At 43.7% G+C, this 15,633-nt stretch overlaps 1 protein-coding gene across 2 annotated transcripts in view; it reads left to right on the forward strand.

Annotated features, from left to right (window-relative positions):
* Positions 1 to 14,460, forward strand: part of arhgap20b (Rho GTPase activating protein 20b) — a 103,257-nt gene extending 88,797 nt beyond the window's left edge. For both annotated transcript variants that reach the window (XM_067997108.1, XM_067997109.1), the window contains exons 14-15: positions 8,095 to 8,212; positions 10,955 to 14,460. In XM_067997108.1, the coding sequence (XP_067853209.1) occupies positions 8,095 to 8,212; positions 10,955 to 12,741 (1,905 nt within the window). In that variant the 3' untranslated portion in view covers positions 12,742 to 14,460. The remainder of the gene's footprint in view (positions 1 to 8,094; positions 8,213 to 10,954) is intronic.
* Positions 14,461 to 15,633: the final 1,173 nt, after the last annotated feature.

Here is a 15,633-nt window from a genome sequence, read left to right on the forward strand (position 1 = left end):
TCAGATTAACATCTCATCCAAAAGACATCCCTCTAGCATAATGCATCATTTGCTAGTGTCAGCCTAGATTATGTTCTCAAGTCAATAGTGGGCCAAGAATGCTGCCAACTAAGTGAAGCTGACACATAAAGAGGAGGAAATTATCCTGTGGCTCACTGTGCGTGCCAATACATTCCTTCATAATTAATTCATCTTTAACTCCCCAGCATTAACTCCCTAACCTGACACACAAATAGTTGTGCATTTTCACTGCTTCTACTGAATAGAACATCAAGCTAACCTTAGGCACAAGACAGACACAAACGAGGAAGGCCAACTGGTCAATCTAGAAAGGACCTACAATCCCTCCATTACAGCAGCCCCTGCCTCACTCTGCATCATTTTCCAGAATATTCACTGATTCATGAACAAGGACTTCACCATCCACCACCTCATCATGGATGAACCTATAGATAATCTGGCCCTGACAGAAATCTAGTTTAAGGGTAGTGATTTCTTTCCTTTCAGCAAAGCCCCCGTACTTAGTTACCCAACCCATCGTTTGCCATGACAATCATAGACTCATAGAAAGGTTACAGCACAAAAAGAGGCCATTCGGCCCATCAAATTCATGCAAGAGCAATCCAGCTAGTCCCACTTCCCCGCCCTATCCCTGTAGCCGTGCAAATTTTTTTCCTTTCAAGTATTTATCCAGTTCCCTTTTGAAGGCCATGATTGAATCTGCCTCAACCACACCCTTGGGCAGTGCATTCCAGATCCTAACCACTCGCTGTGTAAAAAAATATTTTCCTCATGTCAACTTTGGTTCTTTTGCCAATCACCTTAAATCTATGTCCTCTGGTTCTTGTCCCTTCTGCCAATTGGAACAGTTTCTCTCTATCTAGACTCTTCAGGACTTTGAATACCTCTATTAAAGCTCCTCTCAACCTTCTCTGTTCCAAGGAGAACAACCCCAGCTTCTCCAGTCTATCCACATAACTAAAGTCCCTCATCCCTGGAATCATTCTAGTAAATCTCTTCTGCACCCTTTCTAAGGCCTCCACATCCTTCCTAAAGTGTAGTGTCCAGAACTGAACACAATACTCCAGCTGTGGCCGAACCAGTGTTTTATAAAGGTCATGACTTCCTTGCTTTCATACTCTATGCCTTTATTTTTAAAGCCCAGGATCCCGTATGCTTTTTTAACCGCTTTCTCAACTTGCCCTGCCACCTTCAATGATTTGTGTACATATACCCCTAGGTCTCTCTGTTCCTGTAGCCATTTTAGAATTGTGCCCTTTAGTTTATATTGCCTCTCCTCATTCTTCCTACTGAAATGTATCACCTCGCATTTTTCTGTGTTAAATTTCATCTACCACATATCCGCCCAAGCCACTAGCCTGTCTATATCCTCTTGAAGTCTATCACTATCCTCTTCACTGTTCACAACCCTTCCAAGTTTTGTGTCATCCGCAAATTTGGAAATATTGCCCGTATACCTAAGTCCAAGTCATTAATATATATCAAGAAAAGCAATGGTCCTAGTACCCACCCCTGGGGAATACCATTGTACACCTTCCTCCAGTCCGAGAAACAACCTTTCACCAATACTCTCTGTTTCCTGTTACTTAGCCAATTCTGCATCCATGCTGCTGCTGCCCCTTTTATTCCATGGGCTTCAATCTTGATGACAAGCCTATTATGCGGCACTTTGTCAAACGCCTTTTGAAAGTCCAAATACACACATCAACTGCATTGCCCTCATCTACCCTCTCTGTTACTTCATCAAAAAACTCTATCAAGTTAGTTAAACATGATTTACCTTTAACAAATCCACGCTAGCTTTCCCTAATCAATCCATATTTGTCAAAGTGACTGCTAATTCTGTCCCGGATTATTGTTTCTAAAAGTTTCCCCACCCACCAAGGTTAAACTGACTGGCCTATAGTTGTTGGGTTTATCCTTGCACCCTTTTTTGAACAAGGGTGTAACATTTGCAATTCTCCAGTCCTCAGGACCAACTCCATGTCTAAGGACGTTTGGAAGATTATGGCCAGTACCTCTGCAATTTCTACCTTATTCTTTCAGCAACCTAGGATGCTTCCCATCCGGACCAGGTGACTTATCTACTTTAAGTACATCTAGCCTTTCTAGTACCTACTCTATCAATTTTTAGCCCATCCAATATCTCACATACATCTTCCTTTACTGAGACTCTAGCAGCATCTTCTTCCTTTGTAAAGACAGATGCAAAGTACTCATTTAATACCTCGGCCATGCCCCCTGCCTCCATGAGTAGACCTCCTTTTTGGTCCCTAATCGGCCCCACCCCTTCTCTTACTACCCGTTTACATGCCTATAGAAGCCTTTTGGATTCCCTTTTATGTTGGCCACCAGTCTATTCTCAAACTCTCTCTTTGCCCCTCTTATTTCCTTTTTCACTTCCCCTCTGAACTTTCTATATTCAGCCTGGTTCTCATTTGTGTTATCAACCTGACATCTGTAAAACACCCCTTTTTTCTGCTTCATCTTATTCTCTATCCCTTTTATCATCCAGGGAGCTCTGGCTTTAGTTGCCCTACCTTTCTCCCTCATGGGAATGTACCTAGACTGTGCCTGAACTATCTTCTCCTTAAAGGCCACCCATTGTTCAATTATAGTTTTGCCTGCCATTCTTTGATTCCAATTTACCCGGACCAGATCTGTTCTCATCCCACTGAAATTATCCCTCCTCCAATTGAATATTTTTACTTTAGAATGGTCCATGTCCTTTTCCATTGCTATTCTAAATCTTATGATACTATGATCGCTGTTCCCTAACTGTTCCCCCACTGACACTTGCTCCACTTGGCCTGCCTCATTTCCCAGAACCAAATCCAGCAATGCCTCCTTCCTCAACATACTGGTCAAGAAAGTTCTCCTGAACACACTTCAAAAATTCCTCCCCCTCTTTGGCCCTTATATTATCCCAGTCTATATTAGGATAGTTGAAGTCCCCCATTATCACTATTCTATGGCCTATGCACCTCTGTAATTTCCCTACAAATTTTCTCCCCTATATCCTCCCAATAGTTGGTGGCCTATAGAATACACCTAGTTTAATGGCATCTCTATTGTTTCTTAACTCTAACCAAATAGATTCTGTCCTTGACCCCTCCAGGACATCCTTTCTCTCCAGCACTGCAATATTCTCCTTAATCAATACTGACCCTCCTCCTTTCTTCCCTTCCCTATCTTTCCTGAACACCTTGTATCCAGGAATATTTAGTACCCAATTCTGCCCTTTTTTGAGCCAGGTCTCCGTTACCGCATTCCCATGTGGCTATTTGCGCCTGCAGCTCACCAACCTTGTTTACCACGTTTCGTGCGTGACATAGTTCTTATCACCAAGTCCAACCTCAGCCTCTCCCCTTATTCATTTGGCACTTTCTGCTTTGAGCACCTGTTTCATTTCTCCCAACTCTCACTTAAGATGATCATCATCTACTGCTCTCACAAACCCTACAATCCCATCATTGACACTTCTTATCTTCTCTCCTACCTTAGCCTCTGCTCTTCCTCTGTGATTTCAACAAGCACCTAAACATCCCTAGCTTTCTCTCCACTGACTTCTTTACTCTGCTGTCCTCACTCTTACCCTTCACATAAACTCTCCGACCCCAGCCCACAGCCACTCCTTTGTTCTCTGAGATGTAGATCACCAATAAGGTTACCTCTAACCATTTTCCTCATCTTCTTTACCATTCACATTTCCCGCCTTCCTCCAGCCCTATTACCTTGGGTGGTTCCATTCCTAGCTGTCCTAATTCAGCTAGCACATTTCCAGCAATGGCATCTCATCCTGCCCCCTCACATTCACCGCCTCTTCTTCATCTACATGCTTCACACTGAGGACACCATCCAATATGTTATGTGGCACTACCACCGTGGTAAATGGGATAGATTCAGAACAGATCTAGCAGCTCAAAACTGGGCATCCATGAGGCGCTGTGGGCCATCAGCAGCAGCAGATTTGTATTCCAGCACAATCTGTACCCTCATGGCCTGACATATTCCTCACTCTACCGTTACCAACAAGACAGGGGATCAACCCTGGTTCAATGAGGAGTGTAGAAGAGCATACCAGAAGCAGCACTAGGTGTACCTCAAAATGAGGTGCCAAGCTGGTGAAGCTACAACACAGGACTACATGCATGCCAAACAGCGGAAACAACATGCTATAGACAGAGCTAAGCGATTCCACAACCAACGGATCAGATCAAAGCTCTGCAGTCCTGCCACATCCAGTCGTGAATGGTGGTGGACAGTTGAACAACTAACGGGAGGAGGCGGCTCTGCAAACATCCCCATCCTCAATGATGGCAGAGTCCAGCACGTGAGTGCAAAAGACAAGGCTGAAGCGTTTGCAACCATCTTCGTCAGAAGTGCCGAGTGGATGATCCTTCTCAGCCTCTTCCTGATATCCCCACCATCACAGAAGCCAGTCTTCAGCCAATTTGATTCACTCCACGTGATATCAAGAAACGGCCGAGTGCACTGGATACAACAAAGGCTATTGGCCCCAACAACATCCTGGCTGTAGTGCTGAAGACTTGTGCTCCAGAACTAGCTGCGCCTCCAGCCAAACTGTTCCAGTACAGCTACAACACTGGCATCTACCCGACAATGTGGAAAATTGCCCAGGTATGTCCCATCCACAAAAAGCAGGACAACTCCAATCCGGCCAATTACCGCCCTATCAGTCTACTCTCAATCATCAGCAAAGCGATGGAAGGTGTCGTCGACAATGCTATCAAGCGGCACTTACCAATAACCTGCTCACCGATGCTCAGTTTGGGTTCCACCAGGACCACTCGGCTCCAGACCTCATTACAGCCTTGGTCCAAACATGGACAAAAGAGCTGAATTCCAGAGGTGAGGTGAGAGTGACTGCCCTTGACATCAAGGCAGCATTTGACCGAGTGTGGCAACAAGGAACCCCAGTAAAATTGAAGTCAATGGGAATCAGGGGGAAAACTCTCCAGTGGCTGGAGTCATACCAAGCACAAAGGAAGATGGTATTGGTTGTTGGAGGCCAATTATCACAGCCCCAGGACATCGCTGCAGGAGTTCCTCAGGGCAGTGTCCTAGGCCCAACCATCTTCAGCTGCTTCATCAATGACCTTCCCTCCATCATAAGGTCAGAAATGGGGATGTTTGCTGATGATTGCACAGTGTTCAGTTCCATTCGCAACCCCTCAGATAATGAAGCAGTCCACGCCCGCATGCAGCAAGACCTGGACAACATCCAGGCTTGGGCTGATAACTGGCAAGTAACATTCGCGCCAGACAAGTGCCAGGCAATGACCATCTCCAACAAGAGAGAATCTAACCACCTCCCCTTGACATTCAACGGCATCACCGTCGCCGAATCCCCCACCATCAACATCCTGGGGGTCACCATTGACCAGAAACTTAATTGGACCAGCCACATAAATACTGTGGCTACAAGAGCAGGTCAGAGGCTGGGTATTCTGCGGCAAGTGATTCACCTCCTGACCCCCCAAAGCCTTTCCACCATCTACAAGGCACAAGTCAGGAGTGTGATGGAATACTCTCCACTTGCCTGGATGAGTGCAGCTCCAACAACACTCAAGAAGCTCGACACCATCCAAGACAAAGCAGCCCGCTTGATTGGCACCCCATCCACCACCCTAAACATTCACTCTCTCCACCACTGGCGCACAGTGGCTGCAGTATGTACCATCCACAGGCTGTACTGCAGCAACTCGCCAAGGCTTCTTCGACAGCACCTCCCAAACCCACAACCTCTACCACCTAGAAGGACAAGGGCAGCAGGCACATGGGAACAACACCACCTGCACGTTCCCCTCCAAGTCACACACCATCCCGACTTGGAAATATATCGCCGTTCCTTCATCGTCACTGGGTCAAAATCCTGGAACTCCCTACCTAACAGCACTGTGGGAGAACCATCACCACACGGACTGCAGCGGTTCAAGAAGGCGGCTCACCACCACCTTCTCAAGGGCAATTAGGGATGGGCAATAAATGCTGGACTTGCCAGCGACACCCACATTCCATGAACGAATAAAAATAAACATGCTGCCCTTGATGATATCTGTATGCAGTGTAGTGATTATGTTGCTAGTAATCCAGGCTGGATTAATAATCCAGAGAATGTGATTACAAATCACACCATGGCAGTTGGAGAATTTTGATTCAATTTTTTTTAAAAACTGGAAATAAAAAGCTGGTATCAGTAAAAATGACCATGTTAAATTGTTGTAAAAACCCAACTGTTTATTAATGTTCTTTAAGGAAGGAAACCTGCCGTTCTTACCCGGTCTGGCCTGTCTGTGACTCCAGTCCTATACTAACATGGTTGACTCTTAACTGCCCTCCAAAGTGGCTTAACAAGCCATACAGTTGTATCAAACTGCGGTTCAACAAGGCGCCCCACTACCAATTTCTCTGGGCCACTAGGGATGGGCAATAAAATGCTGGCCTTGTCAGCGACACCCACAGCCTGAGAATGAAAAACAAACCTGGGTCCAGCTGATAAATTTTATTATTAGAACTTGGTATTCGGATTTTTAAATATAATATTTAAATTAGAGGGAGACTCTTGCTTGTATACAGTTCCATGTGTACGGGGTACCCTCCAATACCTTGGCCAAGTAGCCATTTTTAACGTGTGAGCTTATACAGCAAATGTCAGCAAACTATTTGACCACAAATAGCATCATAACCGATCATGACCGAGTTGGATGATATTCGCACCCAATGTCCATACACGTGCACCTTCCAGCAGGGATCCCTGGATAATAATCAGCTTCAGTCACAGAAGAATGTTCCATCTAATTTAATACAATTGTTTGCCAAATAGATGCCTAAGGGAGAAGCCAAATCATTCAATTCAAAAACAAACACTGTGGGATAGATTTTTACTGTCGGGCAGATGCCCAATAGTTCTGGCAGGAGGCCCGATCCATTTTGAGGGCTGAGCCTCATTATCATGCCACCGGCAGGCTGTTAAATGGACACCCTGCTGAATCTCGCTGGCTCTGGGCTGGCACAATACTGGGCAGCCCAGAGGCCGACTCATCCAGAAGCAAGGTAGGTCTTGGGTGGGGGGGGGGGGGGGGTGCGAGTGGGGGGGGGAGTGGCGGTGCGATCAGCTTGGGGAGGCAGCGGACCACCTTATTCCCATGGAACCCAGAGGAGCACTCCTGGTCCTTCTGGCCCCGTACAAATAATTTTAAACTTACCAGTTTTGGTCCTCTTTGGCTGTACTGCTCGGTGAAACTGGGCAGAGTGTGCACCAGTTGTCTTCCAACATGGCAGTCAGGATCCTGTGTATGTCATAGGACCCCAATTTGCATGTTAAAAGGCCCTACTGCCTGAAACAGGTGGGCACTCCAGCCATAGGCCCATTTTAGAATGGCATCGGTCAGATTGAGAGTGGGAACAAGACATTAAGCTTCCCCCCATGATTATCGAGGCACTACTACCTCATTTCTGTTCAATGGAGCCAGTGAAAATCTCCCTCCATGTGTGATTTGTTCATGTATAACTTTGATTGGCAGTTCTTTTTGAATTAAACAATTACTTAAATTTATTGGTTCGTGGTTAATTTTCTGAAGGTATTGATTGACCTTTCTATTTCAAATCAGACAGTTTGACTGTGGCTTTCAAAGAGAGATAGTCAGGCCTGATAGCTTCCATAGATGGTGAGGAAAGGAAAACTACTGCTATGTAAGGATATTACTTATATCATAGTTTAATATAGTAGTTGCAAACTATTTATTTTACTAGATAAGGAGCAAGCTAAACTTAATCACTACTGTAAAATAGATGTTGTCTGACTGCTACCATTTGCTCACACGCTCTCTAAGGATTAATGTTCTTTCTATAATGGGTTGCCCAAAATTGCATACAGTACTCTAACTGTGACCTAACCATTGGTAACTACAAATTTATCATTATCTCTTTGACCTGCTACACCCTGTGTGAAACACAATGGGACATTTCATTACATTAAAGGCATTATATAAGTACAAGTTATTGTAGTTGAATGTCCTGATGCATCTGGGACTTTGTGCTTTCTTCCAGGTGGCCATTCTTGTACAGTTTATGATTGAAAACTCTTACCGAATCTTTGGTAGTGGACTGAATTCTCTCTTCGGGGGATCACGAGACGTCCAGCGGGGAAATTCCGAGGACTCACTGGGTTTGTGGTGTTTTGCTCATTACCTTTTTTTATAGACACTGGTTCTCAAGAATAAACAGATGGAATTATTATCCACTAAATACTAACAAATACAAAGCTGCAAAAGACCCAGCAGCGAAATTTGTAGGTCTATTTAGAATAAGAGTAGTGATCAGCACAGCTCACTGGTTAAAATTAGTATTTTATACATGATATTCAGGTGAACAGAGCTGAGTTTGTTACAGTATGTACAATGCTTAGAGTAAAGCATTGTGTGGATTTATTTTTGATTTCTCTGAAGTTCTGCAGATGTCCTTAAAATATGTGTTTAAGTCTCATCACAGAGATTTATCATCGCCATTTCATAACTGAACTTCTGTTAGGCAGGCAGTCACTTACAAAAGGTTAAACCTGTGCTAGGTTACCATATAAGCTTCATTGTGATTCAGTTGATGACACCTAAAGATGTGACTCATATGGTGCTAAGGTGGAAATTTGGGCCTGGAATGCTCATGGACAATAAATCTCCGTGCATCTGTTAACCCATCAACCCACTCTTATTTATCATTGGCACAATGTGCAATAGTGAGGTAGAAATTGGTATGCATTGTGCCAGTTTTTGGATGTAAAACAGGTGCAAAGCATGCCTATGTGGCAGTGAATCTGCCTGTGCCCAGTCTGCACAGGTGCTGGTCCAGCTGCTAAATTCATGGGGCCCATATTTTAGTCGTCCTGTGTGGATGCCCAAAACAGGCATTAGGCCATTTATTTATATACTCAAGGAGCCTAATGCCGTTTGAGGACACCTTTTAGAAATTTGTCTCCGATGAGCGGGGCAGGCGTCGAGCCACAACGACCACCAACCAAAGGGAGGTTGACATTTTTCAAATTTAAATACTATTGTTCCTGTGGAGCAGGAGTGCTCCCCCGACCATAGCTCCCCTCCAACCATCCCCCCAACTCCCAGGACTGACATTATGGAATGGCAGGTGGCCCGAAATTGAAGTCTTCACTTGGGCGAGCTGCCCGCGGAGGTGCAACCTATGCCAACAGCTCATGCCAAGTATGCTGATGAGGCCCGAGGATCAATTTCTATCGCACACTGGTTCGGCCACGACTGGAATATTGTGTCCAGTTCTGGGCACCACACTTTAGGAAAGATGTGAAGGCCTTAGAGAGGGTGCAGAAGAGATTTACTAGAATGATTCCAGGGATGAGGGACTTTACTTACACGGTTAGAATGGAGAAGCTGGGGTTATTCTCCTTGGAACAGAGAAGGTTGAGAGGAGATTTGATAGAGGTATTCAAAATCATGAAGGACCTAGACAGAGTAGATAGAGAGAAACTGTTCCCATTGGCGGAAGGCTCAAGAACCAGAAGGCATAGATTTAAGGTGATTGGCAAAAGAACCGAAGGTGACGTGAAGAAAAACTATTTTACACAGCGAGTGGTTAGGATTTGGAATGCACTGCCTGAGGGGGTAGTGGAGGCAGATTCAATCATGGCCTTCAAAAGGGAACTGGGTAAGTACTTGGAAGTAAAAAATTTGCAGGGCTACGGGGATAGGGCGGAGGAGCGGGACTAGCTGTATTGCTCTTGCGGAGGGCCGGCGCGGACTCGATGGGCTGAATGGCCTTGTTCCGTGCTGTAACCTTTCTATGATTCTATAATTCTATCATTCTCTTGCTTTGGGCGCTTACTGGTCGCACAGAGCCGAGCCTGGGTCCAGACTAATTTCTACCACAAAATGTCTTTCCAGCAGGTGTCAGCCTTGGCTGAGTCGTAGCACTCTCACCTCTGAGTCAGAAAGTTGTGGGTTCAAGCCCCACTCCAGAGATTTGAACACATAATCTAGGCTGACACTTCAAAGCAGTATGAGGGGGTGCTGCACTGTCTGAGGTGCCGTCCTTCAGATGAGATGTAAAACTGAGGCCTTATCTGCTCTCTCGGGTGGACGTAAAAGATCCCACGGCACTATTTGTAGAAGAGCAAGGGACTCCTACCGGTGTCCTAGCCAGTATCAACCAACATCATTAAAACAGATTATCTGGTCATGTATCTCATTGCTGTTTGTGGGACCTTGCTGAGCACAAATTGGCTGCCGCATTTCCAGACATTACATCAGTGACTATACTTCAAAAAGTATTTAATTGGCTGTAAAGCGCTGGGACTTTTGTGAAAGATGCTATCTAAATATAAGTCCTTTCCTTTCAGTTGGTTATGTTGCTGAATTGAATGGCTTTTTCTTGTTCAATTATATTGTAAATTTCTTGTGTCTGTTCCCTTATACCTAATCTGAACTGGTGTAGTCCTTTAATTACATCATCCTAGTTAACTCAATGGCCTACTGGGTAAAGTCATTTTCTGGTGTAGAACTAATCCATAAGGACCAGAAGTACAATCCATGATCTGAGTTTGCTGATCTCAGTCAGGGTGGCTATAAGGGAGCTACAGTTGACTTCAGTGCCCCTGTACTACGGAACAAATAAAATTAGCAAGGGTTTCTGCTCCAGATGCCTATTCAGTACATCCTGCTGCAAAGTGCAAAGATGTCAAATGGGAGGCAAGTTTGGGTTTGGCTATGATGTCCTCAAAATTTAATAGCCTCCAAAGTTCACTGTCTAAATTGCATGAGGACCATGTGACCTCGAGCACCCGTGGATCAGTATTGCAGCAAGATTCAGCACCTTCAGATAAGTGCACAAGAAAACCATGTGGGAAAGTTATAACATTCTGATCTTTCTTTCAATGTTACTTTTGCAGATGTGGACTTGTTGCAGCCGCAGTATTCATCTGACGATACGGATTCAGCGTTGTCTGATCAAAAAAGGCAAAAAGTTCCAAAGGACCAGCAAAGTAACTCCATCTTCATCACCTTGAATGATTCTACACTGCATGCTACTGAAGAAGCCAAAGACATTTGGAGCCAACAGAGCTTCTTCAATGAAGAAGCTTCGTGTAAGAGATTCCTAGAGAAGAGTGACAGTGGAGACCTCTGCGAGCAGTTGGAAAATGAGTCTTTATATTCCTGCTCCTCTGTCTCTTCACTTGCGGCTATCCAAAGCATTGACTCAGCACGAGACCGTTGTTCATCGGAGCCCAGTGTCTGTCTGTCACACCATCTTGCCTTGTCTCATGAGCCAGTGGCTCGTCAGTCGAGCTGTGATGCAGCTATGACTCATGGCCACATTGATTACTTACAACAGCTGAAAAGGCTCCAGATTGAAAGTCAGAAGCTACTGGATGATGGGAAAGCCCCTGGTTCTAATAAGACTAGATATACTTTTTGGAGGTCCCCTCAGATTAATACCAGACTGAAACAGCCTAATCCACATAGAATGAATCTGTCAACAAGGTCAAGCCTGTCTAGCCTGTCTTCTCCCACCACATCACCCTCAGAGTCTTCACTAAGTTCAATAGATAGTGCCTTCTCCTTTTCTGACTCATCAGTGTTTGGTCGCAGTGACACTTTGCCCTGTATATTTGGGAATTCTGGAAGAAGCCAGGTATCCTCACCTTGTATTTCTAATAGGCTTCCTGGTAAATTACCTGGGACTTCACCATCTTCAGTGGCTTGTTGTCTTGACGATTTGGATTGGTACAATGAAGAAGCCAAAAAAGAAGAGGACGTGGACTGTGAGATTGAGCGAGAGGATTCAGCCCAAATATCAATGAAGCACATGTCTTGTTTAAAAAGTCAAAGGTCTGTGGATGTTGAAAGTTCTGAAAAGGATGTTGAATGTTTTACAAGTGCGGCCTACATTGGACATGATCGACTTGGGACGAATTTTGTCCAAAATAATACAGAGGACTTAAATAGAGAAAGTTATCAGGAAAGAAAGAATAGGTTGACTGTTCCCAATACAACACAATTTGTCACATCATCTGAGGCACCCACTGAAGTGTCTTCTTATAGCAAAAATGTTAAACGCACTAAAATAACATTCTACATGGCACCAGGAAAGGTGTTAACCATACAGCGTATGGGGGATCAAGAGAGACAGGACCCTGAAGTTAACAATGCTGCACAAGACAACAATAGTCACTATAGTATATCACCACCCAGCAAAGAAAGTACAAGACGATCAGGGCAGACTTTAAAGGTCCACATCCCACAAACTGTGTTTTATGGACAGAACTCGCCTTTGGTTCTCCAATCTGTTCCGCGAAGACAGATTTCTGATGGGTCCAAGGCATCTCAGCAAAAAATTATACCCGGCGACATTTTAACGAGAACATCTTCCAGAGATTCTCCTTCACAGAGCAACAAGCAGTTATTGGACTACTCAACTCAACCTGTATCTCCTCAGCAATGCAGCAATAACACCACTAATAAAAGGCACACCATTCGTATTATATTACCTCCCTCAGTTAAAACTACTGTTAAGGACTACTTCCTTCACAACGAGGCCAAACAGTGCCTTCGAGATACTACAGCAGTGGAGAGTGAGCTAATTAGGAGCAGACAAGAATGGCAAAGCAGGCGGTGCAGTGATTCACAATTAGAAGACTTTGAAAAGATCATTTTCACAGATGAATCTTATGTCTGAAAATGTAACTTTCTAACAGTTATTTTTATCACATTTTTAAACTAGGTCAGCCCTCCATAATTTGCTACTGATAAACCCAGTTCCTGCATAAAAGGTTATATGGGTGGTACATGTCTATGTTGAGCACCAACACTATTACTATAGCCTAGAAGTTACCGTTGGAGATATTAGCAGACAAACTTCTGAATGTTTGTATAACATTCCTCCATCCATTATTTTAAATGGAGGAGCTAACCGATTAATGTCTGTTAAAATAGTGGATAGAGGGATGTGTTAAGCTTTTGTGTGCTAATACTGCAAACATTAATTTCTAGACTTATATCACCACAATGTTTCTCACAGCATCCTTCCCAACCTTAGACATCCTACAAGGTGCAACACTTTTCTGTTTCACTCCAACTTATACACCTTCAGTTTGTAAGTGGTATCTCTTTGCTATCGAGCTGGTTCCACCGATAGAAATTCAGAATGTAGAAGAATCTCTGTTCTGAACCAAGCAGGTCTGAAGTTTGTTATTGACCAACCAACCTGGCTCACTATGGTTTAACAAATAGAGTCCTAACTGAACAAGCACTGGGAAAATTACCAACGCACTGTACTGGACAGCCGCAGGATTTCAGTTGATTAAATTCCAGCAATACCCCTGCTCACATTTGGAGGCCCATAAGTTTTGACCCTGTCAACCTGCATTTAAGCGCTGTGGACTTTGGTAAGTGAGGTGTGTTGCTATCGGGAGAGAGTTTGCACAAAGAATTTGGGCAAACAGAAATTCTACATATATAGATTTTTTTTGATTTGGGGATTCTTAAACTTGGTGATGGTTTTCCACATGTAGCAGACACCTAGCTGACCAAAAAAAAAAATATTTCCCAATGGCTCTGTGCTTGAAAGCATAGTACTAAGCTATGCCAGCCAGGAGGTCCCAAGTTCAATTCCCAATTTGTTCTGGACTACCTGATCTCAAGTGGGGCAGTATTTGGGGTGTTATAATTGGCCTTAGTGCCCCTGGGTTAGAGAGAAGCCAAAGTTCCTGCCGCTGCTTGGTACCCAGTGACTCCTGTTGGAAAATGTGTGTGCGTGGAGATCAGGTGAGAGCAAAATTAGGCTTGGTTTTAAAGCAATCCATGATTAAATAGCCCAGTGACGCTCTTTGTCTGGGCTCATTCAAAAAGAATGGCTACTTGAGGTACTGGAGGACTGTTGACACTATGTAACTGTATCTCATTAAACTCCGCAGAGCAAGGGAAAAACATAAAATAAAAATTGTAAAACCCCCAATATTTGCCATTAGGCCAGGCATTTATTTGCTTAGCATTCTATTTTCTTTCTCACTCTTTATATGATTTATGAAGTTGAGTCCCAGTGAGACCAAGATAGTACAGCTTTCAAACCTGTCGCTTTGGTACATTCCATTCATCATCTACTACATTTGGATATTTTTTTTACAATGGTACACATTTCTCAATGTCATAGAAGATGTTTATAATTTTTAATTTAAAAAAATGCTGATTCTTTGTTCCTGCATGAACAACATTTATTGTATAGTGTACAGTGCTGAACCAAATGTTTAGTTATTGCATTCATTTTAATCTGAGCTATTAATTACCTTGAATGTTATTCATTATGAAGAATATTGTAGAGCACCATATTTATTACAACTAATGAACACTAAGGTTTTTTTTAAACATATGAAGCTTTATTAAAAATGAATTAAAACAGCGTGTTGGTGTAGTACTGAGCTATACAAACCAAAAGATCCCAGATTCAGACCCCGGTCTGTACTGTGTTAGCTGATCTCAGTCAGAGTGGGTCAGGGAGTGGAAAATTCAGCCAGGTTCCCATTGTTATCTGCTGATCTTGGTTGGAGAGCGTGTATGTCTGGACATTGGTTGAAGACAGGATTGGGCTTGGATGTGATGCCCTCCACAGTTTAATAGCCTACAAAAACTCATTGTCTAGACTCACATATGATGAATGGACTCATGTGCGAGGTAACAGAGGGCTGTCAGTGTTCATGGAACCTAACCCCAGCAAGAATTGACACCTCCACAGCAAGACAAGAGAAAACTGGGGGATAAAACTATAATAATGTGTTATAACAGTGCCATGCTAGACAGTATTTACACCAGTTGTGTAGTATTATCTTGATGAATTAATTCAGATTTAATGTTTTTCATATTGACCTGTAGTCATGAAGCTGTGTTCCAAATGTCCTGTTGGGTGATGCGCTGATTAAGTGTGCAAGCATCTCTCTGCTCTGCATCAAGCATATGTCCCATATCTGTCTCGTGGCGCACAGTGGCATGCCTATTTTTAAAAAAATCATTAAGAAACCTAGATAAAAAGCCACAGGTCATAGTGCACAGCACCACCTAAATTGAAATAAGCTTCAACAACAAGAGAGAAGAGCAGTGAATCAGGAAGTAGTGATTAGGTAACCCACACTTGGGTTTTAAAAGCCTGCAAATTAAAGGCAAGCAGAAAGAAAGACTGAGGGAGGTAAGGAGTTATACAGTCTTGAGGTTCTAGGAAATAATAAGGGAGATTTTTTTGGATCACCCGGGCACAGTGAATATCAGAAAATCGGGCAGGTTGCAACAGCTGCATAAAGAGGAAACTGCTGCTTTTTCTTCTGTTATGGGAATAAAATTAGGTAGGTTCATTTGCTTGCATGTATTCCAACCTGGCTGATTTGTCGATATTTGCTGCAGCCAAGCAACGTAGTACGCCTCGGTGCAGACTCAATTGACAACAAGCTTCTGTTGTATACTGTCCAGGAGTGGGAAAGAAGTATTAGAAAAGCTTCCACAGCCATGTTCCATCACAACAAAAATAAATCAAATTGTTCTTGTATTGCAAGAGCCAGTAATGCCAACTTACATCTTTAGGTGT

This window comes from Heptranchias perlo, chromosome 15 (assembly GCF_035084215.1).
Source record: "Heptranchias perlo isolate sHepPer1 chromosome 15, sHepPer1.hap1, whole genome shotgun sequence".
In the NCBI taxonomy this organism is placed as follows: Eukaryota; Metazoa; Chordata; class Chondrichthyes; order Hexanchiformes; family Hexanchidae; genus Heptranchias; species Heptranchias perlo.